The sequence below is a fragment of the Saccostrea cucullata genome, unplaced genomic scaffold (genome assembly GCF_032062105.1).
Source record: "Saccostrea cucullata isolate Sc308-1 unplaced genomic scaffold, CSIRO_AGI_Scuc_v1 ctg4533, whole genome shotgun sequence".
Lineage (NCBI taxonomy): Eukaryota > Metazoa > Mollusca > Bivalvia > Ostreida > Ostreidae > Saccostrea > Saccostrea cuccullata.
In genome coordinates this window covers 29,102-56,935 of record NW_026921901.1, presented here as the reverse complement: position 1 = coordinate 56,935, position 27,834 = coordinate 29,102, and the positions used below count along the sequence as shown (strand labels likewise).

General features: G+C 34.2%; 2 protein-coding genes across 2 annotated transcripts in view; both read right to left on the bottom strand.

The window, feature by feature from the left end:
• The window catches only part of LOC134260878 (uncharacterized), a 50,501-nt gene extending 34,940 nt beyond the window's left edge, over window positions 1-15,561 (bottom strand). Inside the window, exons 1-15 of the mRNA XM_062743403.1 lie at window positions 15,229-15,561; window positions 14,378-14,434; window positions 13,637-13,678; window positions 12,934-13,036; window positions 10,003-10,233; window positions 9,469-9,521; window positions 9,323-9,386; window positions 9,099-9,224; window positions 8,704-8,769; window positions 8,429-8,518; window positions 5,792-5,901; window positions 5,395-5,440; window positions 5,066-5,299; window positions 4,237-4,311; window positions 136-222 (exon numbers count right to left, since the gene is read on the bottom strand). Of these exons, the coding sequence (XP_062599387.1) occupies window positions 136-222; window positions 4,237-4,311; window positions 5,066-5,299; window positions 5,395-5,440; window positions 5,792-5,901; window positions 8,429-8,518; window positions 8,704-8,769; window positions 9,099-9,224; window positions 9,323-9,386; window positions 9,469-9,521; window positions 10,003-10,233; window positions 12,934-13,036; window positions 13,637-13,656 (1,305 nt within the window). The 5' untranslated portion in view covers window positions 13,657-13,678; window positions 14,378-14,434; window positions 15,229-15,561. The remainder of the gene's footprint in view (window positions 1-135; window positions 223-4,236; window positions 4,312-5,065; window positions 5,300-5,394; window positions 5,441-5,791; window positions 5,902-8,428; window positions 8,519-8,703; window positions 8,770-9,098; window positions 9,225-9,322; window positions 9,387-9,468; window positions 9,522-10,002; window positions 10,234-12,933; window positions 13,037-13,636; window positions 13,679-14,377; window positions 14,435-15,228) is intronic.
• Window positions 15,562-26,045: 10,484 nt separating this feature from the next.
• Window positions 26,046-27,834, bottom strand: LOC134260876 (uncharacterized). Its single transcript, XM_062743401.1, has 4 exons — window positions 27,733-27,834; window positions 27,555-27,651; window positions 26,686-26,841; window positions 26,046-26,360 (listed from the first exon to the last, which is right to left on the bottom strand). The coding sequence occupies exons 1-4, from the start codon at window positions 27,754-27,756 to the stop codon at window positions 26,200-26,202; spliced, it is 438 nt and encodes a 145-aa protein (XP_062599385.1). The 5' UTR covers window positions 27,757-27,834; the 3' UTR covers window positions 26,046-26,199.

Genomic DNA, 27,834 nt, shown 5'->3' with positions numbered 1-27,834 from the left:
AAAAGTAGTATGTATCCATTTTGTCATATACTGCAAAGATGAAAAAAATCCAATAAAACAATATTTTTCAACAATACCAATACAATGTGTATGCTGAATAAATATGCAGAGCGTTCATTCATAATGTATACTCACTTCTCCAAAAAAAGTCAACCAAGGAAGTCGAAGGTAAGAGAAATTTCTTAATAAATTCGCCATTTTGAATCTGAGATCGCTTGTGATCTAAAATACAGGAAAAATATATCTATTCTAAAGAGTGATCTATTAAAAGAAATAAATATTTGTCAGCTTAAGAATCGATTTAAAGTTTTGAATGTAGGCCATACCATCTGTGTACAGCAACGACCTAAAATATTATTAACAGATGCTGGAGGTTTTTGGATGTTACATAAAAGACGTCAAGTTAGATTAGGGTGTCTGTCTTTTTCCGTAAAGGAGAAAGGTCTCAAACTATCTTTTCTGTGAGAGAAATACATCAGAGAAAAAAACAGTTATAAGCCTTTCTCCTACTTAAATAATGATTTCCTTTGTTCTGAAAATTAAATGTACAAAAATAATGTCAGAAATGACAGTACATGTAGCACATATACACTAATGTCAAGTTCATTGTTTACAGAATGGACAGTCTAAGGTAAGCCAGGAGTTAATAGCACTTTGTTGAATAGCCATTGTGTTTCAATATGCAAATAACAAAAGGTCTTTGTCTTAGAAATGGACGGATACGGGTGAAAGTTGGTGGATACTAGTATTTAAAGAAGTATGCGATTCTTCAAAATCAAGACATTGAAATACACGTCATGTGCATTATTTGTGGATTTAAAAGTGTAAAATTGAGCAGATGCTGTGCAGACATTGTGTTCTGCATTAAGTTAAGAGTTCTGCATCCTAATCTGATCACATTTTGTCCGGCGTCCATCTGTCTAGCTGTCTGTCTGTCCGTCTGTAAACTTTTCACATTTTCGACTTCTTCTCAAGAACCACTGGACCAATTTCAACCAAACTTGCTAAAAAGTATTACTGGGTAATGAAGATTCAATTTTGTTAAAATAAAGGGCAACACCCTCCTCCAAGGGGAGAAAATTGTGAATTAGTGAAAAAATTACTGACTTCTTTAAAATATATTCTCCTCAATAACCACTGGGCCAGGAAAGATTAACTTGGGTGGAAGCATTCTCGGGTAGTTTAGAATCAAGTTTGTTTAAACCATGACCCCTGGGGGTAGGGTGGGTCCACTAAAGGAGAACCAAAGTTTTACATAGGAAAATATAGGAAAGTCTTTAAAAATCTTCTTCTCAAGAACGACAGAGCCAGAAAAGATATAACTTAGGGGGAAACATTCTCAGGTTGTGTAGAATCAAGTTTGTTCAAATCATGACCCCTGGGGTAGGCTGGAGTCACAATAGGGGAATCAAAGTTTTACATAGGAATATAAAGGAAAAGTCTTAAAAATGTTCTTGTTAAGAACCACTTGGCCAGGGAAGATTAACTTGGAGGGAAGTATCCTCAGGTAGTGGAGAATCAAGTTTGTTCAAATCATGACACCTGGGGGTAGGGCGGGGCCACAACAGGGAATCAACGTTTTATACACGGTAGGAAAAATCTTAATCAAAAATCTTCTTCACAAGAACCACTGGGCCAAGAAAGATATAACTCCGGGGGAAGCATCCACAGGTTGTATAGAATCAAGTTTATTCAAATCTTGACTCGGGGGTGGGGGATAGGCGGGGCCACAAAAGAAAGTTTTGCATTGATACCTATATAGGAAAAATCTTTAAAAATCTTCTTCTGGAGAACAGCAAAGATATGATTGGTCATATTTAAATGGAAGCATCCTCAAGTAGTTTAAAACCAAGTTAAGTCAAATCATGACCTGTTGGGGCGGGGGGGGGGGGGCAAAATAAACGATAAAGTTTTTTTATAGGACAAATCCTCTTCTTTTGAACAGAAAAACCATGTTTAGTTATATACGTATTGATATGGAAGCATCATTAGGTAGTGTACATTCACATTTGTTCAAACCATGATTTCAAGGGGTAGGGAGGGGCCAAAATGGGGATGAAATTTTTGAAAGGAATATATAGGAAAACATCTTCTGTTCAAGAACAGTAAAGCCATTGTTATTGATATGGAAGCATTCTCAGGTAGTGTAAAATTCAAGCCCTATATTTCAATATTGAACTGATTCGTGCTTTTTTTCTAGGCAATGTGCTCAGTATATTTACAAAATTCAATTATGTTTATCATGTATTTGTTTATGGTTTCCCTTTTGAGCACATGCCAAGGTTTACCTGTAACTCTCCATTCTGTTTGTCTGAGGTGTCCATTCTTTTAGGGAGAAAGACTTAAAAAGAATGGATAGTTTTCCAAAAAGAATAGACACTTATAGGTCACTTAATAGATTGTTTAGGGAGTTGGCTCAACATTAAGCTATATATTGGACAATACAAATGAAAGGTTTACGTCACACTAAAGTTTAAAATAGGGTCCATATTCAAAATTAACAAAATATAAAAAGGTTACTGTACTATATTACTTGTTCAATGATCAGTTTGTATATGATCTAGAAAGACTATATAGTTTGCATTCATATATGTACCTTTTAAAGGTCAAATATAATATTTATGTGAAAATTCATAATTATTCATTATTATCAGCCTCTGGAATAATATGAATAACATTCTGAGGTCTGTTTAATTTTTTGTCACCAATTTCCATCACTAAATGTCGTTTAAACTTACCTGAGTGACAAGTGGATCATTTATTGTAAATCGCTTATCTCCCTTGTTGCATGACGTCATTAGAGACAATGTGAAATAAGAAGTGCATACTATATTGACGGTTTGGAAAATTATTGTTCTCTAGATGCTGTCATGTGCGCTTTTAACTTTAATAATAATTCGGGACAAGATATGAGTATATTTATTTATTGTTTACGAACCTGAAATTGAGGAGAATACTAGTATTCATATTAAATTGAGAGTCTAAGAGAAATGGTTTTGAGCCCAATAAACATGCAAAGCTATAAATATGACCAATATTTTTACATAGATCAGTTTACAGGCACGTAGCCACAGGGGAGGGGGTGCAGAGGGGGCTTCCCCATTTTTTCACAAACATTACGCTTACTAGGGTTTCGAGTTTGGGCAATTCTCCCCCCCCCCCTCTTTTTTGTTGCTTGTCAACTTTTAAAACTTTTCTCTGGCTGTCCCCCCTTTCAAAAACGATACTACGTGGCTGGTTTAGCCTACAGTTTAATTAAATATAAAATGTCTGACGCATTTCTTGGGTTTATTTCAAAATTTAAGTCGTATTTTAGTTTCTCAGTTTAGGTTTTAAAGCCCCAATACTGTTTGAAGGGAAAGGTTTTAAAATTTTTATTTTAATTATTTTAGTTACAGTACTGTGCTAGACAAGATGACAGGCACCTGAGATTTTGCCCTCTCTCTCCTATTGAAAATTTAACTAAGACAATAAACATGAATTCCTCGTCTACATACCAATACCATAAATAATTTGATATTTTCCGTTTTTGTCAAGTTACAGAAATTGTCCCTTTACAGTATATGTGCTCGGTATATTTATATACATGTACATTGTATTACGCGGCGCCAAGTCAAAAGAACATGTATCTTGCCGTAAACTACCTCAAAGCCATAAAAAGTACTTGTAGTTTTCATAAACCGTAAGAGAACAATTTCTAAAACTTGACAGAAAACTGAAGATGATAATCAAATATCGATTTATTAAGTCTATTTATTTATTTTTTACTCATATGAAGACGCCATCATTTGCCGGCGGAAAGCTGAAAATTTTGTCCTATGTTCGGCACTTAGGGCCATTGAGCAAGGAGGGATCTTTTTCGTGCCAGCACCTACAGCGACACGGGACCTCGGTTTACAGGGACGTAGCAACCGGGGGGCCAGGGGGGCCTGGCCCCCCACTTTTTTCCTCGACATAACCTTTACTATAGTAAATGTTAACCGATAGGATGGTTGCCTCCCCCCCCACTTTATAACCATAGTAAAGTGATATCAAGGACTGCAGGGGAGAAATTGGAAGTGATAGTAAGTTGGTAGTAAGTTGTAGTTCGTGACACATTGCTTGTATCTATAAATGTATTGTTTCCCATTAATATCCATTATTTTTCTCAAGATTTGTTTTGAATTTTTAATAACAAAACATGGTTTGATGTTAACGTTTTTTTTTTAAACTTCTTGTGAAATTAGAAAAGCTTACCTGAAGCTGAAGTTTGATAATTAACCCGAGCCAAATTATTTCTGCCATCAGTAACAAAACTTTGATTACTGCAATCTTAGAAAGAATCAAAAGTGTTTATTGCCACAATAAATTATTTAATTTACGAGCTTTCTTTATTCATCAAAAGAATTTTCTATTCTCTCTCTCTCAACATTGTGATCCTCCTTAACTGCCTAGAAGGTCCTACATTACAAATTCATTGAAATCTATCCATTTCTCGCGGGAAATTTTACAGTTTACTTTGCATTTAAAAAAGAAATTGTTGGAAGGCGTGTTGGTTAATCTTCTATATATTTTAATTTTTATTCTATATATTTTAATCTCTTTACATTGTATTATTCCTATGTAAAATCTTGATTGCACGTATCTTTGATAACCATATTTATAACGTGTGCAGTGCATTTTCCAAATTTTGTTGCTACGCATCATACAAACAACCGTCATTATTGCATTAACTTTGACTTACATAATTTTCGTAAAATACATATTTAAAAAATGATGGAATGTTGACCATGTGTCTTTTGCATGTACATTTCATACAATTTGATGTATTTTTGGATAATTGTTTTTGTTTTTAATTAAATTAACACAAAACAATTTTAAACTTTAGGCCTATCTTGTTTTCATATGACTTTGCTTTCATGTCACACATTTTTATTTGGTAAAATTAAAATGGAACTTAGGAATTAAAATACACTCCAAAAATATTATAATCAAATTATAAATGCAAATTTTGATCATTTGATTTGTGAATCAACTGAATCAAAGATTATTGAAAGCATATTTGTTTTAGCATGCCATCTCTTACCACTTTGCTTTTTGTTTTGTTGTAGAGAATAACGTCGGATATGAACGCTGCAGAATTCGCAATAAATTCAACAGATCCTAAAACAATCATCAAAACACCGAATCCTTCGATAATCGTCCCGAAGTTCAATCCCAGTATGTAGATATGCCCGAGGATCCCGGAAACAAAGGCTCCATATAGTTTAGTATCAGTAAGGAGCATTGTGCCAAACACGATCAGACACACTGCTGGTACCTTTGAGTTACAATTTTGAATTTGATTAGTTCATTAACATAATATTTTTGTGCTGTGTGATTGAGAATGATATTTCCAAAACACTATATACATACACATGACAAAAGTCTCCAAATGTTGGCAATAAATCCTTGTCGAGACCTAGAATGAGTAAAGAAGTACGAAATGTTATTCTTCTTGACACTCTTATTAAAAGCACGTCTTATATAGTTACATGTACCACAATACATCCATGGAAATTGATACGACAATACCGTATGTCATGCAAATGTTCTTATAAGTATCAGAGGTTATTTAAACTTCAGAAGTTTATTGATTCTTCTGTACAGTTTTTAAATGTTTCAAGTGAAACTGACATGGATGTTATATATGTATATAAGAAAACCTTAATAAGGTCTCCTGCTTTCTCTGTCTTTTACTAAATGTGGAACTCGTAATACTTAGTATTTCTCTGTACCGTGGAAAAAGGAATCATTCACAAACATGTCTTACTTTATCCATGCCTTTTGGAGCATCGTGATGCAGGTTCGTGCCAAAGCAAAGGGGTATCGTTGATGTGACATTTGGCTGTATATCCAGTCACATAACCCTAGTTGTACAATCTGAAATAATTTGATTTTTACATTTGTAAAAAATAGTATCTATTTTTTATATACTTAAAGGAAAAAGAAACACAGGGTAGCATTATATGCATTTTTTTTACCGCATGACCGAAAATTACAAAAACTGGTTATTAACCAAAATCGGTACTCAACCGTTAAATGTAAGACGTTACGTAGGGAAAGTGCTAAAAAGCCCAAGAACACATGCGACTTGATGACTACAAGTTTTTCAACACATCTTGTTGTACAAATTGATGCACTTAAAGTATACATATTGTTTTTCAATATTTACAAAACCGCCAGTGTGGCGCAGTGGTTAGAGCGTCCGCTCTAGAGTCGCGAAGTAAGGAGTTGATTCTTACGTCGCGATTTCGAAATCTACTGTGGGACGTGGAGACCGGTCCTTCCGATGAGATCGTATAAACCGAGGTCCCGTGTGGCAGTAGGTGCTGGCACAATAAAGATCCCTCCCTGCCCAATGGCCCAAAGTGCCGAGTATAGGACATAATTTGCAGCTTTCACTCGGCAAGTAGTGACGTCTCCATATGACTGAAAAATTCTCGAGAGGGGCGTTAAACAAAATACAATCAATATTTATAGACGATATAAATTTCTTGCAATATTGGTACAGCTGATTGAACTTCCACGGGGTCTGGTTTTTGATTTGAACATATTTTATTGTTTAGATGTTATAACAAAAGGATAGGATAAGGATAAGTTCTTAAAACTAAGAACGTCCTCTCCTTTGGTTTTTACATTGCAGTGGCGGATTTAAGGGGGCGCCCCCCTAAAATTGTCAAAGTTAACGTATATCACAGTTTCGTCTAGAAAATGTAAATATGTGTACTTGGTAGAACTCATTTTTACCCTACAAAATCTCTAGAAACCAGGAGCTTCCGGGGGCTTCGCCGCCTGGGCCCCCACCAGGACTTTGCCCTGGAACCACTGGGGCATCAAGGCGGCCCCCAGACCCCTTGCCTACTTTTGGCGCCCCCTGTAACTTCAATTCCTGGATCCGCGCCTGCATTGCCTTAGTAAGGACAAAGGCAACAACGGGTTGCTGTGCAGTTCCTTGTAATTTTTTTCCCTCATAAAACGTCATACCCCTCATCAGAGTGGTCTTGATTGGTTTCCAACAAACCGTGACGATAACGTAGACATATAACACGTTAAGATCGGGTTATTAATCCCTCCACCTGTTTAATCGCTACCTTACTGCTAAAAAAACTGCTAATAATACAGCTGGCTATGATAATCATGATAATAATACTGCTGGCTATGATAATCATGATAAGTAATCATTACATTCACCTTAAATTAAAAGAAGCCGACCGCGCGATTTGGGTTTTTGAGCTTGCCAACTTTGGTGTTCCTTGAACTGGCACAGAAGCGCGTTGTTTTCCTAATTTATCGTCGTGGTTACCCCGGTTCTATGCAGCCAATGGTTTGTCAAAATGTTCTCGCAAATTACATTTACCGCCTCGACTGGTCTCCGTATACTCTTTTCCTCAATGAACATCTGTGGGACTAAGTTGATGAAAGGGTTAGGAATAACATAGCTGATAACTTTCAACTAAGGCCTGCCTTGTTGAAAGGTTTGAACAATATCGCTATTTGAAGGATAAACACTCTGATGAACTCCATACAAAGAATAAAGGCTGTGAAAGATGCGCAATGGAGACATTGAAGATAATAAAAAATTGCGATTTTGGAAGGTATCGTCATACCGATATGAGTTTCAATAACGCATTAACTCTAAGACAAAAATCAAATGGGATTTTGTTTACATTTTCTTTAAAGATGATTTAAAATGTTAGATAGGAAAAATGGAATTATTTCATCTCAAAAGTTTACCCTCTGTTTCTTTTTCCTTTCAAATAATAGTTTTGTATGACAATGAAAAGATTAAATTACATCTGCAAAGGGCAAGGTATGGTAACGCCCGAATATGGCCCCTTATTTGATGTAAAAATCAGAACACATTTAAAATTACGAAAGTTTGAAGTTAAAAAATTAAAATGATGCTTGTTTTAAAACCAGCATTATTTTGATCCATGGAGGTCACAAGAGTGTGCATTTGTATGGAAGTTTCCCGAATTTGCTCAATTCTATTGAGATTTCGTTAAACATGAGATATTTTTCACCTCGGGAAACATAGACCACAAGCTTGTCTGAGTCATTTATACACAATACTAGTTTATAAAATATATAAATTTGGTAGATAGGCAAGCGTGGGCTGTATGTTTTCTAAAAGAAAATGTGCTTGAAAATCTATGATGATTTGCATGAAAGTAAAAAAAAATAACATTCCTGTGAACTCTGTGTAACGTAAACATTAGAACCAATTCTCATTAATTTTGTGTTAGGGCCGGTAACAGGTTTTTATTGATAGATTGTTGCATCATTTTAAAAGACACCCCATACCAGGGACTAAAAAGGGGTCCAAGCTTATCTTGTCCTTCCAAGTATTTATTTAATTGTTAAGCTGCAAAGATTTATCTGAATTCAATATAAAGATAAAACCTACCTCAGTGCATAGACAAATCCCAGCAAGGCTTGCATATGTCACCAAAAAAGGCCTCATAGCCGTAGTAAATTTTTCCCAACAATTTTCCCACTTGAAAAAAAAAATTATGGAAAAAAAAATAAATGCCACACTTATTGTAATTTTCTGTTGGTTTCTTTATTGATAATTACGAAGTAACTATTTTTCAAAAGGATATGATGGCTTACATTATTTTTAAGACGTTTGCAGCTAATAATAACCTCTTTTAATTAAATATTTTTTATCTCTAGACTTACGGGATTGTAACCAATACAATTGTAGTTGTGTGTGCTGTACTGACTGGTTACACCACAACACCTCAACTGAAAAGAAGTTTTGTCAAGTAAGTACTGTTAGAAATGATAATGCATATATATATATATATATATATTTTGTTTCTTGCGAATTTGTGTTAATTCGTAGGAGAAACTTGCATATCATTTAAATCCAAACAAGCAAATTCCAAGAAGGGCGAATACATGAGAATTAAATACCGGTTTGCATTTTAAGAGTTAAAAATACATTTGTCCAGGAAATTTAATTTTAAAGTTCTTATTTGAGATTTATGGTCTTTCAACTCCTGGCTGCTATTTTAACTGATCAGAAAAAATGCGAACTTTTTAAAAATTGATAATATGGTTATTAAACCTACAGTGGAAAACATATCAATCCAATCCTCTCTCAGGCCTTTCACATCGGTCACATAAGGCCAACTCTGATACAGGTCTGCCATCTGTACATATATGCCTTGAAAGTCCGTAGCGAGCGATCCTCCAAACTGGAAAGAATTCAATAATTTTACACATATACCAACAACTTTTTAATTAGAAATATTTTAAACATATAATTCTGATTCTGTCTCTTTATGATACTCACGCCTTCACGAAGAACAACGAACAGTGAGATGAAAACCACATCAGCCACGATGAAAAACATTAAACTTTTTAATTAGAAATATTTTAAACATATAATTCTGATTCTGTCTCATTATGATACTCACGCCTTCACGAAGAACAACGAACAGTGAGATGAAAACCACATCAGCCACGATGAAAAACATTAATGACAGCATGTACTGAAAATTACATCAGATACATAAAAAAATACATAGAAATTTCAAAACATCACGCTTGAAAAAATTCTTTTTTTTTCCACAGTGGTTTCTTTAGACTTTTTCAGCTGACAATTTTTTCCTGGCCTGACAATGCCCCTTTCCAAAATTGATCTGATAAAAGAGCCTTACATTTTTAGCAAATAAAACAGAGTTAAAAATTCCAAATTGATACGACTGGTGAAACTAGTATGTATTTAACCTCACGTCTCCCATTGCTTTTGGCAAGGACTTCAATAAATGTAAAAAATTACGATGCATCATTTAATCAATGAATCATTTCATAAAACTATTATTGTTATGTTCTTTCAGTCATTACGATGATTTAGTCACTTTCGAAGTAAAATATTCACCCAGCCCTCAGCTAGGTAGCTAATCGTCGTATTTACCTCAAGATATATACATATGTACAAGTATTATACGCGCTTTTGATAGTTTGACTTACCAAAACAATGAAGACTCTCTTCCTGCAAAATATCCCCATTAATCCGATACCTCCACAGATGACGTAAACAGGAAAGAGACAGACACCTGTTAGGACCAGAGCGTTCACTGTGGTCCCCAATCGGAGGTTCCCAATCCAAAGTCTGTTCAGGACCTCAATCCAGCTCTCCTTAATCAGGCCGGTGTGGATCTTCCAGACGAGTCCCATTACAAAGTAAGCAACCGATGTACACTACAACACCAAAGTAATTAACCGATTTACACTACAACAACAAAGTAAGTTAAGTAACCAACACTACAACAATAAAGAAACAAGTAATTAACCGATTTACACTACAACAACAAACAAAGTTAAGTAACCAACCGATGTACACTATAACAACAAAGTAAGCAACCGATGTACAGTACAACAACAAAGTAATCAACCAATATACACTACCACAACAAAGTAATTACTGTAGATCACTTAATTTTCGCGACACCTTATTTTCGCGAGATAGTCATTGACTCTTGATTAGCGAGACAAAATTTTCACGAATTGTGGTTATTGCTCTATATAATCTTAAGGAATGCTATAATACGCGAGTATTAAATTTTCGCGAGCACACTGTCTCGCATAATTACGCGAAAATAAAGTTCTCGCGAATAAATAGTGATTTACAGTAATCGATACACACTAAAACAACAAAGTAAGCAACCTATAAACACTACAAAAACAAAATAAGCAACCTATATACACCTCAACTACAACGTATTCAGCCAATATACACCACAACAACAAAGTAATTAACCGATATACATTACAACAACAGTAACTAACCGATAAACACTACCACAACAAAGTAATCAACCGATGTACACTATAGCAACACAGTTACAACCAATTCACACTACAACAACAAAGTAAGTAACCTATATACACTACAACAACAACGTAATTAACCAATATACACTACAGCAACAAATTAATCAACCGATATACACTACAACAACAACGTAATTAACCAATATACACTACAACAACACAGTAAGCAACTTATATACAGTACAACAACAAAGTAACCAACCGATATACACTACAGCAACAACAAAGTAACCAACCGATATACACTACAACAACAAAGTAATTAACTTACACTACAGCAACAAAGTAATCAACCGATATACACCACAACAACAAAGTAACCAACCGATATACACTACGAAAACAAAATAATCAACTGATGTATACTACAACAACAAAGTTACAACAAATATACACTACAACAAAAAAGCAACCAACCGATGAACACTATAACAACAAAGTGATCAACCGATATACACTACAATATCAACAGCAAAGAAACCAACCGATAAATACACTTAAGCATATCTTTGCAGGTAAAATACATTATTTTTATGTTATTATTTTTAGTATCTTTCATTTAGCAACTACATCGTATTGAGTTTTTTTTTATGGACAATGTCTTAATGAGAAAGCGCAACTATATAATATAACGCAAATTTTAAATTAAAACCCTCTTCACAATGCACATTAAAACGCTCTGATTCTTTAGAATTTTTCTGTAGAGTGATCTGCCCTTAGATCTAAATTTCAACTAGAGGTACTGGGAGCAATGAGCTCACTAAATGATCCCCCGCCTCCAATATCAATATAATGGAAGTGTCCATGTTTTGTTGTGGGAGTCCCAAAATATGTGTCAGATCAAAAAGTAAAATACGAGGGTTGATCCAAAAGTTCGTGGAATTTCTTTCTAAAATTTTATCGAGATTTGATGAAATCAATCAATCAACAGGCATACTCATAATATAGAATCATAATGCAACAATATTGGAAAATTTCACCACTTTCCAATTACCAATAAGGTAACACGAGCTTTCAGAAAATGGATAGTTGGGACACCCGGGAGGATACGTAACGTCAAGTTAGATATGTCACGTAGATATGCTTATAGAAGCATCTCGACCAAATGTCCAATTTGAATACGTAATTCTACAAAATGCTGCCATTTTCTCAATTTTTTTTTTCAAGAAAAGCCTGGGTATCCTTTCATACTAACTTATCTTCATTTTTTACTCATACCGAGATTTTTACAAAACGTGTGACGACCGAAATTTGACGTTGTCTAACAAGTTAAAGATGGACAATAAATCATCAACTTATAAACTAATATCCAGTAAAATTAGTAAAACTCTGACACAAAGGTTTATTAAAGATCACACAATCGTAATAATGACATAATTTCGGTTTATATACCACATAGGGCGGTCTCCCCGCATTTCCAAACAACCGTTTCTATGGCAACTGCCATAAAGTTACTATCAGAGATATTTAAAATGATTTTTTAATTTAAAATATAAAGTGTCTATATTTTTATTTGTAATTTTCAACCAATTCCAATTAAAAACAAATAAAATTTGAAGAAATTCCACGAACTTTTGGATCAACCCTCGTAGGAGGTGAACAATGGCAATATGTAATGAAGATTCTGTGAAAGTTTCATCAAATTTCATTCAGTGGTATGAAAGGAGTTGCGAATAAGGAATGGGAACCCCAAAGCGTAATAGACAGACGAACGGACGGACATACCGATTACTATATACCCTCTCGCTTTTCAAGCGGGTAAATTGGGTTCCTGAGGGAAAATGGTACATACGTACCACATAATGGAAATTAAATATATGTATATAAGCTCAATATTTGCACCTTTATTCAAATTATTTTTCTCAATGTCCCCAAAACATTTTGCATTGGTGTAGACATGCATGTATCCTGATTTATATAAAGAAATTTTGCAAATCCTGGACTAAAAACTTTCCAGATTTGAATGGAATTACCTATACGTTACCGATTAGGAAACTTGGTACTAAAAGTACGATTATTTGCTAACCGATAGGTCATTTATATATTATACAGAACATAATAACTCACTCTGATAAATATAATTCCCAGGACAACAAGGTTGGCTGATATGGGGTAGATATTATTCCCATGGGATCGTGATGAATTTTTTATCACCTCCAGAAATAGTCTCCTGAATATAAAAAAATACATTTTGGCAAGATTTAATGTAGTCAATAGCCGATTACTAGAACATGCATCACACTTTACTTCCAAAATGAATATTCTTTTCAAAAATAAAAAGGTGTAAGTGACTTAGCTGTTATGTACACATATTGATTATACTATATAGAGCTTTTCTAAAAGTGTACATCAAAGTACATGTTTGTTTAAAAAATGCTATATCGAAGGTATTCATAAGATACTATATACATTTATTATTTTGAATTCCTTTTTGATTTGACTTTCAAAGGTGAGAAATAAGTCAGGGTAATTAAGGTCCAGTTAATATTTTTATAAATATTTTTAGTAAATTATATAAAAAAAGGTAACATTATATAAAAATCAGCGCAATGTATAAAAATATTTTTAGAAAAAAAAATAATTTATTTAATTCAAAATTTAGAACTTGATATCACCAAGCAAAAAAGTAAGGTTTTGTTTTTTTAAACTACCGGTACTTACCAATAGATTTCAAGTTAAGACATACATCTATATTAAGTTATTGACATAACATTATGTATGAAATCACATGGTTACTACTTCTATCAAGAATTATTCAGGAACTACATACCATAAAGGTTTTCCCTGCATCGTTACTTTTTAATTTGTAAGACTGAAAAAAGAAATGCCAGTTAAATTTATACAGTTATAAAAATGAAAAATGAAAATCTTTGAAAGAAGGATATGGAGATAACGAACAGTATTCAATCTCAAAGTCCAAAAACAATACAAAATAGGAGCAGAGCAAACATGGACCCCCGAAACATCAAGGGTGGGATCAGGTGCCATGGAGGAGTGAGCATCCCCCGCCGACCCGGTCACACCCGCCCTGTGCTCCTTGTCATGATCAGGAAATAACGGAAAAAATCCGTCGTCAATTCAATTCAGTGTATAAATAATGGACTAAAAATTGGTATGAAAAACGTCAGTCACCATTTGACTCAATGATAAATTGTATTTGCTGACAAGATTCAAACCAAATTTTAAAGGAATAGAATATTTTGTTGCTACAATATTTTAGAAGATTTCCAGCTAATATTTCTAGATTCGTTCACTTTTCGTGTTTGTTGAATTTTGCTTTTGTGCATCATTTCAAAGAAAGTTTAACGAAGATAAAATAAGTCAGAATTAAGCAGCCCATAGAGGCAAGTGGAGACGATTTATAAGAAAAACTCTGATTATTGCTCCTATAAGAGGTTTATTTCAATTTTTTGAATAAGAGAAAGATCACACAACATTTACAGAATGACCTTGTGTACACACAGACAGATATGTTTAAAAAGTAAACAAGTAGATCTACATGAATACCTACTACTCAAACGTTCTTTTACTTCGATTCTCTGTGGAGTTTTCTAAGGCTGCACAAAGGCTGAAAATAGAGAAAAAATGTCTTGAACAAATTTAAAAGAAATTAACTTTACAGATCCATGCGCCAGTAGTTTTGATCAATGAAAGCCTTAGTTTAAAAGTCGATCGAACTTTTCTTTTAATAAGACAGACAATTACTGTTTACTATTGAAAATTGATTTTAAACCAGTATAATCAAAATACTTTTAATGAGAAAAGAGAGGGGTTATTATTTCAATATAAGTTAGTTAAATTTTTAATGAAAATAGCCTAAAAATTGTAATCATCTGAAACGGCTATAAAAAGGATTTATAAAGCTTTCTTATACAGGAAATGGGTAAATCCAATGTGCACAATTTCTCTGCATTAGAATAACACTCATTAAAGTTTTATTTTTAACATTGTATGTAAATGATTTAAATTGTCTTTTTTGTGAAAAACATAATTTGTCACCCATCTTCATTTTATTTTATTTTGGGATTGGGCTTTCTGGTGTATTTTTGGTTTACATGACATAATATGGCGATATGGTATTTATTTTTCTAACTGGTATCGATAATTTTTATGCTAAGAATAAAAGTAGGTGTCTTCAAGAAAAGAGTTTTCATTGGGTTAATTCATTTAGAGAGATAAAAGTTAAAAAAAAAATATTATACTATTCTTGCCTTTCGGACAATTCATCAGCACCTCTCAATAACCAAAACAACTCTGAGCAACTAAAATGTCGTGGAATTCTTCTTATAATTCTCGGTCCTATATACAAAAAAAATTAAAATGTTTACTCGAAGGATACAATGCAAGCGTCCCAATACGTACCTTAGCTTTCCAGCGATATCGTGCTCCTATTTATATTGAAGCATCACAGCCGTCGAATTCTTCCCTTCCACTAACATTCCATTGCTGAATGTCCTGGTGATCAGTTCGTATTCAAAAGTATTCAGTAGACCAGATAAACAGGGTGCAAATTGACAGAAACCAAACGAATGAATGAAAACTTACATTGTTAAAAAAATGAGAGTCGTTATAAAGATGAAACTTATTTAAATAACAGTCATACATGGTTTTGTGTGCATAAATACATAAGGGATTTAAAGTAAACCAAACAAAATTTAAAAATAAATCCTTGGATTCAATTAAATCTTTAAAACGGATTGTAATGATCGGCCCCTCTCAACCAGGAAGTTTGAAACATTATTGATTTTTAAAAAAGAGTGTACATTTTTCTACTTTATCATAAAAAAAGTTCAAGTACTAGTATATATTGAAACGGAAATTGGTTTTGTGATTTAGTTTCGTTTTAACGTTTTACCTACGTTCTTATATAAATTCTTAAACACTAAAAAATATTAATTCTCAGATCATACATGTAGTATGAAACTGCCTATTTACGGGGCTACTCTGAGCTACTACATGATGTATTAGGAAAAACTCAGGATACCTCTCTGGTAACGGAGTTGATAAACCTTGGTATCTTACTCCTCGTACAGACGGTCGTAAGACCTGAGTAAGGCAGACGGTTGCGGGGGAAAGACAGCTAAGTGTTGTAGACAAACCAACCCGTAAGACCAGAACAAGGCAGATATTTGGTTTGGGAGAGAGGTGGCATACCACAGAGGTGGGGGAAGTGCCAAGATGCAGTAATAGAGGCAGGGCAAGAAGAAAATTACTTGCGGGAGACACCCGTTGACCACAGTTAGTGTTTGTCCAATTAATAAGAAACCCCATTGTATTACTTTATCGTATTTGTATTATAATTGTGTATATATTTGATTATATTCGTATTGGTCAACAAAAATCTGAGTTAACAGGTTAACGAACCTGAGTGTAACGCCGGGTGATACAAGACATAGCACCAAACACTAAGCTCGGCCGCGTTGCACGTTACAATATATACATGATATATGTAGAATGTTTCTTATAAATATGGAATTTAAAAATATATATATTTCTTTCCATAAATCTTGGGTTATAACACAGTACGTTTGAAACACGGAACTGATCATGAAGTGTCATTGATTAAGCTCGTATTCTGGCAAATGAACAGTAGCGATAGATGCGATTCCAAAATATAGAGAAACTATTAAAACTGCTCAAAGAATGAGAGGACTAATTTATAATTATTAAATAAAACTGTCATCTTTAAGAAAAAAAAACAACATAAGATTTATGGAGTAAGAGTGGTAGGATCAACACGATTTAGCAACACATTACAAAATTAATGTGTATTCTGTAGCACAAAAAGGGCACTTTTATTTATACTTATGTATTTGCATTTATATTGAAGGACAGATGATACAAACAAAAAATGGATGCCTGGATTGGCATTATATTTTTCCCTAATTTCATTGCAAATGATGCAAATAAATTTCTAGAGTATAAAGCAATTGTAAATCTTCTAAGGTGCTCATAACTCTACCCTACTGAAACCATCCTTATTATTCTATACAGATATTTTTCACTTCACATTCCATTGTTGTGCAACTTTGATTAAAAAATTAAAAACTACTCGGTGAAACTTATTCATTTTATTTATGAAAACATGGCCCAAGTTGTTGTTGTTATCAAAATTTTTGACAAAAGTTTGTATCATCTGTCCTTAATATAAAGAATTTTAACATAATAAACTGAGTAAACTCAAATGACCTAAAAATGGAACCAGTAAATACACACCTGTCATTGATCCTTTGCAAAATTATTTAAAAAAAAAACATTATAGTATATGAACTCGATCAGTGTTTGGTGACCAACGATGAGCAACGATGAAAAAATCTGCCAAAATCCCTAATGGTACAAATTGAACCCCATTATTTTCAGACCTATTTATATATTCATATAAAGCGGAATTTATTCAAACTTTTGTACACGAGAGAAAGAAAAACAAGTATATACTGACAAAACGTCAGAGATACTCAAGCTGTAGAAAGTCAACTAGGAAGTGTCATTAATATCCTATAATGGTATAAGATGAGGGCTATTGAGTTCAATCTTCTGTTGAATAAAATACATGTACATGAAACAAAATTCATATATTGAATTTAATTAGAATAAATATAATTAATCGTATCACTTTTTAAGATGAATTTACGTTTCACACTTTCAGGAATATTTTAAAGAGGATAGAGGATACATGTAGTTTCCGTTTCTTAATTTAATGAAATATTTGTTTATGTAGACATTTAATATACTTCAAACTATATATACATTTTTAAAAAATTATTTGCTTTATAACGTACATCACAACTTTAGGCGTCAGAACCGGGGGTGGGGGTGGGGGGCTTTTTTAGCAAAGATATACATAACATCTGTTAGGCAATTAAAATTAAGGTTTACGTGTTTTTGTTGGTTTACCCCCCCTTTTTTTCAATTAGGCCCCCACCCACTTTCAGTTTGCTTCCGACGCCTATGACATTTTCAAAGGGGGAGGGGGGGGGGGGGGCTGCGGGCTGCAAATAATCCACATGTCTACGGATTCATCCAGCTGTGTGGCATGTCCAATACATATTCCGTACGAATCCAAAAGAAGTTATATTATATATAATATAGGTTCCATTACCAAACTGACGATAATTTTATTTTTTAGAAAAACAAACGTACGTATGAGTAAGAATTTATCATTAATTTTTTTGTGCCATTATCTTATTGTCACTCAGTCACTCAAAGTACACATCAATTGCAGGCAAGTGATCGAGTTACTATGTCATTTTTTTTGCGGGGGGGGGGGGGCACAGCCAATCCATTTTCTGCCCATGCATTGTAGAATTTGTTAACGATGGGGTAACCTGCGTCACCTTTCTGAGTTACCAGTGGACTCGTCCAAGGATGCTTTGTCGGCGACTGAAAGTTACCTGAGATTCCTACGCAAAGGAAAGCGCGAAATCTCTGTATAGAAACTGTTGCGGCTGAGGGGCTTCACTCATTGTTCATTCGCCATAGAAAAGAATCCGACATTAAACACTTAATATCTATTAATATACAGAAGTTTTCAAGATAAGCTTCATTTTTGTTTCTAGAAATATTTTTATCTACCAAAATAATATATTTTTGTGTTTTAAAACTGAGTAAATCGATGACCTAGCATCGTTTTAGATAACTCAAGCCCCTCTAGGGCTTGAGTAAAAAACTTGCTTTGGCTTTCGACACTAGATTTAAATACATGTTTATCGGCGACGTATTATCAATTAACAGTACCCGGTAGTTACTTTCATTCATACATCAACTCGAAATATCCAGCGAGTTTGAAATAGAAGATATAACAGATTCTCACACATCTGTTTCATCTTTGAATTTTTACTAGAAAGAGAATTCAATGGTATTCTAACAATAAAGCTGTAAGGTAAACGTGATGGTTTCTTTTTTTCAATCACCAATTCCCTTACTGTTGTGATATGTGTATTGTTTCATCATGTATATTATTAGTAACATTAAGTTTCTTGAACATTCCAGAGTGGTCAATATGTTTGGTCATTTTTTCTAGAACATTCTTGAACTTTCCAGGAATATCATGTATTTACAATTTCTAGAATATTCTAGATTTATGATACTGTATAAATACCCTGTCAATTCGATGCATAGATATATTGTCGTATAAGCATCATTGAGGTATTACTGGGATATAATTTCACTGGGACATTGTGTGCAGCAACGGACACTCTGATGTATGTATTCTTAGATTCTTGCTAAGTTTGTACTTTATGTTTCATATACTTATTATATATTACTGTAAATAAATTATTGTTAAGTTTAATTTGTGTTATTGATCTTTGCTGGCATTTCGGGTAATTCTGACCCATAACAGAATTGGGGGCTCGTCCGGGATAAAGAATTTCTTGCACTTTTGCAGTTTATTGTCAGAATTTTGTTTATTGAACCGTTAAATTTGACTATAAGCCAGCAAAAATCAACATGGTATTTTCGGTCACAAACTTTCTTAGTTCGCCAAGTGTTCAGGTTTTTGATACGTTAAAAAGGATGACTTGATCGCATTAGGTTTGCATTTTGGGTTAGATGTTAGATCCTCTCAGAGAAAGCAAGACATTAGAATTAAGGTTGCAAACAAACTAGTAGAAGAAAACATCTTTAAAAAATACGAACTTCCAGAATATACAGTTAGATCAGAGTTAGGCTCTTATAAAATGACAGACTATCAGTTTCAGTTAGAGTTAGAGAAAATGCGATTTGAAAGAGAAGAGCGAGAAAGAGATAGAGAAAGAGAAGAACGAGAGCGTGAACGAAAATTTGAATTAGACAAATTAGCAGCAGAAAGAGAAGAGCGAGAAAGAGAGTGTGAAATGAACTTTGAATTAGAGAAATTAAAATTACAAAACCAACCAGAACCGTCATTTGTCAAGAATGAATTTGACGCAGCAAAAAATATCAGATTAGTTCCAAAATTTCAAGAGAAATCTGTAGACAAATATTTTCCCCAATTCGAGAAAGTCGCAGAAAATCTTAAATGGCCACAACACGTTTGGTCAACAATGTTACAAAGTGTACTGGTTGGCAAAGCAGCTGAGGTATACTCTGCACTAGAGGTAGCTGAGAGTTCAGACTATGAGAAGGTCAAAGCAGCAATATTAAAAGCATATGAATTAGTACCTGAAGCATATAGACAAAAATTCAGAAAGTATAGGAAGTTTGATAATCAAACATTTGTTGAATTTTCACGAGAGAAAGAAGATTTATTCGATCACTGGTTTAGATCTAAGAAACCTGATAAAACTTTTGCTAATTTGCGCCAAGTCATCCTGGTAGAAGAGTTTAAGGAATGTGTTCCTCAAGATTTGAAAACACATTTAGAAGATAAGAATGTGAAAACTCTTGAAGAGGCAGCAGTCATATCTGATACTTATGCTCTGTCTCATGAAAAGAATTTTGTATCAAAATCTCAGACTAGCAGTAATTTTACCAATTCAGACACATATAAAAAGAGTGGTTCAGGGTCTCAGTCTTTCACAAGTTCCCAGTCTCCATCCCAAGGTGGTTCTAAGTCCGGTCCAGGACGTTTTGAAGGATCTTCTGGAATAGGGTCGCTTCCTACTTGTAGTTATTGTAAGAAAAAAGGTCATCTGATCAGTGAATGCTTTAAACTTAAGAGAAAAAATGACTTTGATAAAACTCAACCACATGCTTGTGCGGCAGTTAGAGGTGATAGAGAAGCCTTAGTTTCGATTTGTTCTGACACTCCTGATGTCCAGGGTTCACAGCCCAGTTCTATTGATTCTATGGAGGATTATAAGCCCTTTATGTCTCAGGGATTTGTTTCACTCGGTGACTCTAGCGAAATAAAACTGTCCAGATTTTGAGAGATACTGGTGCTGCACAGACGTTATTGTTAGAGGGCGTGCTTCCTTTGTCTGAGCAGACTTCTACTGGTGGGTCAGTTTTATTACAGGGTGTGGAGCTAGGCGTCATTGATGTTCCCCTGCATAGAATTAGTTTGAAGTCAGATTTAGTTACTGGACCTGTTATCGTAGGTGTTCGACCTACTCTTCCCGTTCCAGGCATTTCTTTGTTGCTAGGCAACGATTTAGCTGGTGGAAAAGTTGTACCAGATCCTATAGTTTGTGAGAAAATCACTCCAGATGTTATGTGCGATGATGAAGATGATGACATTTATCCAGCCTGTGCTGTTACTATGGCGATGGCCAGAAGACGAGAAATGGAGGCAGACCATACTCAAGCCTTTGACGAGACGAATTCCTCTGTTGATATTGATTTGAATGACACTTTCTTATCTGACCTTGATGGCACTCAAACAAGCATGGAACCACACAATATCAAGAAGCAAGAGAAGAAAGAACTTTTACCAAAATTTGGTGGTGAGAATGATGAGTTGCATCCACTAGTTAGCCAAGGCAAGGACATCCTCAGCCGAGAACGTTTACTCTCTGAACAACATAAAGACCCAGATATCATTCAACTTAGTAAGAGGGCACTTCCACCAGAAGAGGCTACTAAAGTTGGAGAATGCTTCTATATGAAAGATGGCATCCTTATGCGAAAATGGCGACCACCTGACGCTTCTCCAGATGAAGCGTGGCGCGTTGTTCACCAGATAGTGGTCCCAGCTGCTTATCGTCGAGATGTCATGAGTTTAGCTCACGATACACCTATGGCAGGTCATTTAGGTGTCAATAAGACTTATAATAGGATTTTGAGTCACTTTTATTGGCCTAAGCTAAGAAAGGATGTTTCAAAGTTTTGCAAGTCATGCCATGTCTGTCAGATGGTAGGTAAACCAAATCAGAAGATACCATCTGCTCCTCTCCAACCCATTCCAGCTTTTGAAGAACCGTTTAGTCGAGTGTTGGTGGATTGTGTAGGACCTTTGCCTAGGACTAAATCTGGAAACCAGTATTTACTTACCATTATGTGTACATCCACTCGGTTTCCTAAAGCCATACCTCTTAGGAATATAAAGGCAAAGAGCATAGTTAAGGCCCTAACCAAGTTTTTCAGTTTTGTAGGAGCACCCAAGGCAATTCAGTCGAATCAAAGCTCAAATTTTATGTCGGGGTTGTTCCAGCAAGTCATGCATGAGTTGGGTATTAGGCAGTATCGATCAACTGCTTATCATCCTGAGTCCCAGGGAGCGCTAGAACGTTTTCATCAAACCCTAAAAACAATGCTGAAGACCTATTGTTACCAGTATGAAAAAGACTGGGATGAAGGGGTTCATCTTGTACTATTTGCTGCACGAGAAGCAGTCCAGGAGTCTCTTGGGTTCAGTCCTTTTGAATTGGTGTTCGGTCATACAGTTAGAGGTCCTTTGAAATTGTTGAAGGAAAAGTGGCTGACTGAGACTAGTGATCTTAATCTTTTAGATTATGTGTCTGATTTCAAAGAAAAACTTTACAATGCTTGTAAATTAGCACAAGAAAATTTGAAGAGTTCTCAGATGAAAATGAAAATGTGGTATGACAAAGATGCCAGAAATAGGGTGTTTAAGCCAGGTGATAAGGTTCTTGTATTTTTACCTATTCCTGGTCATCCTTTACAGGCCAGATTTTATGGCCCTTATGAAATTGAAAGCAAGATCAGTGATGTAAACTATGTAGTTAAGACACCAGGTCGACGTAAAGAGAAACGGTTTTGTCACATTAACATGTTAAAAGAGTATTTTGAAAGGTGTGACCGAAATTCTGTAAAACCAGTTTCCACTTTAGCCAACGCTAAGACTGTTCAAAATTCTATTGAAAGTGATACGAGTGTAGAAATGAATGAGAAAGATTGTAATCAGAGTGTCCGCTTGAAAAACTCCGAAATTTTGGCTGATTTTGATGCCAAACTTGGACATTTGAACATTCACCAACAAGAACAAGTTAAAAACTTGATGAACGAGTATCATCAAATCTTCTCGGATGTTCCGAAGAAAACTAATGCAGCTTGTCATGATGTTATAGTTGGCGACGCTCTGCCTATCAAACAACATCCGTACCGTCTCAATCCAATAAAATTGCAGTACCTAAGAAGGGAAGTGCAGTATATGTTGGACAATGACATTGTTGAACCTAGTAAAAGTAATTGGAGCTCACCGTGTATTCTTGTACCAAAACAGGACGGTTCCTACCGATTATGTACAGACTTTAGAAAGGTGAATTCTGTTACCAAAACTGATTCATATCCAATACCTAGAATTGATGACTGTATTGACAGCATTGGAAACGCCAAATTTGTCAGTAAATTTGACCTGTTGAAAGGCTACTGGCAAGTGCCGTTAACAGAAAGAGCAAAAGAAATATCTGCTTTTGCTACACCAGATGGACTTTATCAGTATAAAGTAATGCCTTTTGGCATGAAAAACGCACCGGCTACATTCCAAAGGATGATTCACTCCCTCCTTCAAGACCTCGAGGGATGCGAGGCCTACATTGATGATGTCATCATATACAGCGACACATGGGACGAACATCTCCGAATCATGCGTGCTTTGTTTGACATTTTAGCTAAAGCAAATTTAACTGTGAACCTTGAAAAGAGTGAATTTTGCCATGCCTATGTAGAGTATTTAGGTCATAAAGTAGGTCAAGGTTATATTACACCCATTATGGCTAAAGTGGAAGCTATTGCAAAGTTCCCGATTCCTACAAACAAGAAAGAATTAATGAGGTTTTTGGGCATGGCTGGGTTTTACAGAAAATTTTGTCCAAATTTTTCCTCAGTTGTTAGTCCACTTACAAATCTTTTACAAAAGAGGGTTAACTTTGAATGGACAAAGGACTGTGAAAAATCCTTTCATAAAATCAAATCTGTCCTTATGAGCAACCCAGTTCTGTCAACTCCAGATTTTTCTAAGCAATTTAAGCTTACTGTTGATGCTAGTGATGTTGGAATCGGGGCAGCTTTGTTTCAAGAACATAGTGATAAGGTAGATAGAGTTGTTTCTTATTTTTCAAAGAAACTCACAAAATGTCAACAAAAGTATTCCACCATTGAAAAGGAATGCCTTGCTTTGTTGTTAGCTTTACAGCATTTTGATGTTTATTTGAATGTTACTTTACATCCAATTCTTGTATATACGGATCACAACCCCTTGACATTTTTGCATAAATTGTCAAACAAGAATCAAAGACTGACTAGATGGAGTTTGTTGTTACAAGAATACAACATAACAATTAAACATATCAAAGGCAAAGACAATGTTATAGCAGATGCCTTGTCAAGAGTATCGTAAACATACTAGATTTTGTATTAATGTACCTATGTTTTAATAATGTAAGTTTTCATTGACATTCAAACTTTTTAAGGGGGGAGGTGTTGTGATATGTGTATTGTTTCATCATGTATATTATTAGTAACATTAAGTTTCTTGAACATTCCAGAGTGGTCAATATGTTTGGTCATTTCTTCTAGAACATTCTTGAACTTTATTCATGTCCAGAACTTTCCAGGAATATCATGTATTTACAATTTCTCGAATATTCTAGATTTATGATACTGTATAAATACCCTGTCAATTCGATGCATAGATAATTGTCGTATAAGCATCATTGAGGTATTACTGGGATATAATTTCACTGGGACATTGTGTGCAGCAACGGACACTCTGATGTATGTATTCTTAGATTCTTGCTAAGTTTGTACTTTATGTTTCATATACTTATTATATATTACTGTAAATAAATTATTGTTAAGTTTAATTTGTGTTATTGATCTTTGCTGGCATTTCGGGTAATTCTGACCCATAACATTACTTATACTCATCATCTCTATTTAAGGTTTATGCCTTTCTGTTGAAACGATATGCAAGGGCATGCTACTCTCTACGTACGAACAAGTTTTATAACGAGACAAGCCATGAACAATCAAGTTTATGAAACAAAAATGTCAGTAATCTCCTTTAAAGTCATCATTTTGCAAGTTCTATGGTCAATACTATGACCTTGTCAGCTTATAAAATATATCAGTGAGTTAAAAATGCTTACTGATGTTTTTCATTCTAATTGTATGACCATCATTTTTACACTGAGTTGTTTATAGGTTTTGATTTTCTTTTACAATGACAAGAGGCAAATAAAAGAATAGTTTGAAAAAATATCTTTAATCGTTTTTTTGTAACCGGTTCTTGGTTTGATAAAACAACAAGATGGTTCTCTCGGGTGTGGATCCAATTTATTTTGGTATAGGTTCAAATCAGATAAGATCAGATAAGATTCAACCCTACAATAACAGTAACATGTAAGCACATACACACACAAAGCAATACAAAGACAATACATACAGATAAATCACAACTTTAACACAATCATTTATAGTTCACTTACATTTATACCGTTTAAAATTATTAGGTCACACTTCACTCAGTTTAGTTATCTTTTTAAACCATTAAACTTTACTTCTAATTCATAGAAATAACTTATAAACAATATTTACATTAATCAATCTGATCAATACACAAACACATACCCATTTATGGAATAAGGTGAATTCCTAACTCCTAGCTAAACCAATCTGACTTCACTTCAAATATATCTGACCTAATTAACAATGCGTAAAATTATAACAAACTCTCAAATCCTTTATTTAGGATGCAAGAATAGATTAAAATAGTTAACTTGCTTTTTATAGATCTTTACCAATCTTTATATACATTCCTTACACACACTCACACTTTATTTAGCAAGTTTAGATTAAAATGAATTAAAATGAATTATTTAGATTTCTCATTCATTAAGAAATTATTTAGATACTTATTTAGTAGTTTAATTATTTATTAAATTACTCACAGGAATAAGGGTGGTGTCTTCAACACTTAAACAAAGGTAATTTCACTATACACAGGTACACCCTTCAGAAACCAGTTCTCATAATAAGGGAAATCATTATAGTAATTCCCGCCAATTCTACCTTAGAACCAATCAACCACACTGACCAATAGAAATCAATGTCCCACTACATAATGGAATAACCCATTCACAACATTACCTGGTAGTCTACCTGGAATACAACATTAACTAAATAGGGGTGTTTAGGTTTATAACAGACACTGAACAAGACAACATAGAGTGTTAGTAAATCGCATTGCGCAGCGCTGAATGAATGAGTGAATGACTGAATGAATAAAATAAAGAATGAGAATAATGTGTACAATTTAAAATACATATCTTAAAAATATAAAAAGTACAACTACCACATTTTATTGTACCATTTCTCCATTCAATTTCAAATTATCATATCTCCCGGTCCAATACTTCTTTATGATTTAAAATCAGCCACACCATGACGGACACTGGGTACCTCTTCTACAGAGTACTTCTGAGAGTCGGTTAACGAAGCTGTTACAGTTGTTCAGTAAGAGATTGTAGCCTCCGAAACTAGCAGTGTACCTGTTGGTACAGCGTTCAATACACTCCAAACTGAGTTCGCTGTAGCCGGCCGGGAACCTTCAATACCGCCTCCACATCGATGTCCGCCAACACGGCCATTGCCAATATTTACAGAGGAATCATCTAGTAAGGAAAAATCAACAATTGTTGATCTGTAAGTATTCAGTTTCTCACATAAAAATTTTTTAGTGCCACATGAAATTCATTCAAAAATTATATGTCCTCTCTTTGTACGAACAATTTCCTCTTTCTCATCTTAAACTTTTGTTGTAAAATTTATCTTAAGGATAAATGTGCGATTTTCCATAATTATTCTTTTTTTTTTTTTGTTATGTCCTTAATGACAAAATTCATTTTATCAAATAAACTCTGCAATGTAATGCACTAGTCATATTGCAGAATTTATTTGATAAAATAGAACTTGTCAGGAAAGTATTGTAACGTTTACCAAAAAACTCGAAATATTTTCCTCTGTAATAAATGAACCGGTGTACAAGGTCCCAACGTCCTCTCCATGGTGCACTGCGCTTGCCCCTGTGACGTATTAGGAACGGAAGCAGGCAACCAAGGTGGGTATTACCAAAATAATACGGATGGGGCGCCTCTACGTGTAATAAAAGGAGAAGAATTAGTATGATATAGTTTAATCAACAGCAACACAATTTAAATGAATATCAAAATTCACTATCGAATCACTATATATATAACGCTCTATTATAGCCAACACTTGCGAGCGCAAGAAGCTACATATACTTTAGTTTATTTTATACATTCTATTACTCGTGTTTGTCGTGTAAAACAAACAAAAAAAGATAGAAAGAGAGTAAACATTTTATTGAAAATTCAGTATTGTAAACATCATTTATGTTTGTTTGATGTCATTAAAGTTGGGAATGCAGAAACCGCTAATTTTTTTAAAGTCAAAAATAGGACTTTCAATAACACAATTTAAATTGATTACGTGTTAAAGATATTTTTTTTTAATTCTTTGAATAATCAATTTATTATCCCATTTAACATTAAAATAATGTAGGAATTCATAAACAATTTAACTACAGAAAAGTGAGGTTATGTAAGTTCGAAATTGGGGATTTTTATATTGAATGTAAATAAGATATATATATATTTTATATTTACACTTAATCTCCAATTATCATCATTATTTTTTTTTAGCTCAGATACACTATATATAGCTTTCAACCAAATAATTTTACCTTGTCATATGTTCTACACTATGGCAATCTGACAATTTCAACAACAACAAAATATACTTGGTCTATAATGTTGAAGCTAAACAACAGTTTTTTTGGAAATCACCTCTCCTTGGGCATGAACTGCTGGACCCTTTTTTGCCCCACATCCACCAACCATTGCAATGGACAGAGAGGAGACACATACAGAGAAAAAAAACAATCTGCAAAGAATAAAAATCAGTGCCGAAAGGCGATGAAACATTATAATAAAACGACTTTTCTTAAGTTAAAAATTAACTTACCGTATAGAAATGCATGATATTCATATGAAGATCACCAGACCTACGAATCCTACGATTCGGCGGAGAAGTTTTATTTACTTTTTAAATTGGTTTAATTTGAAA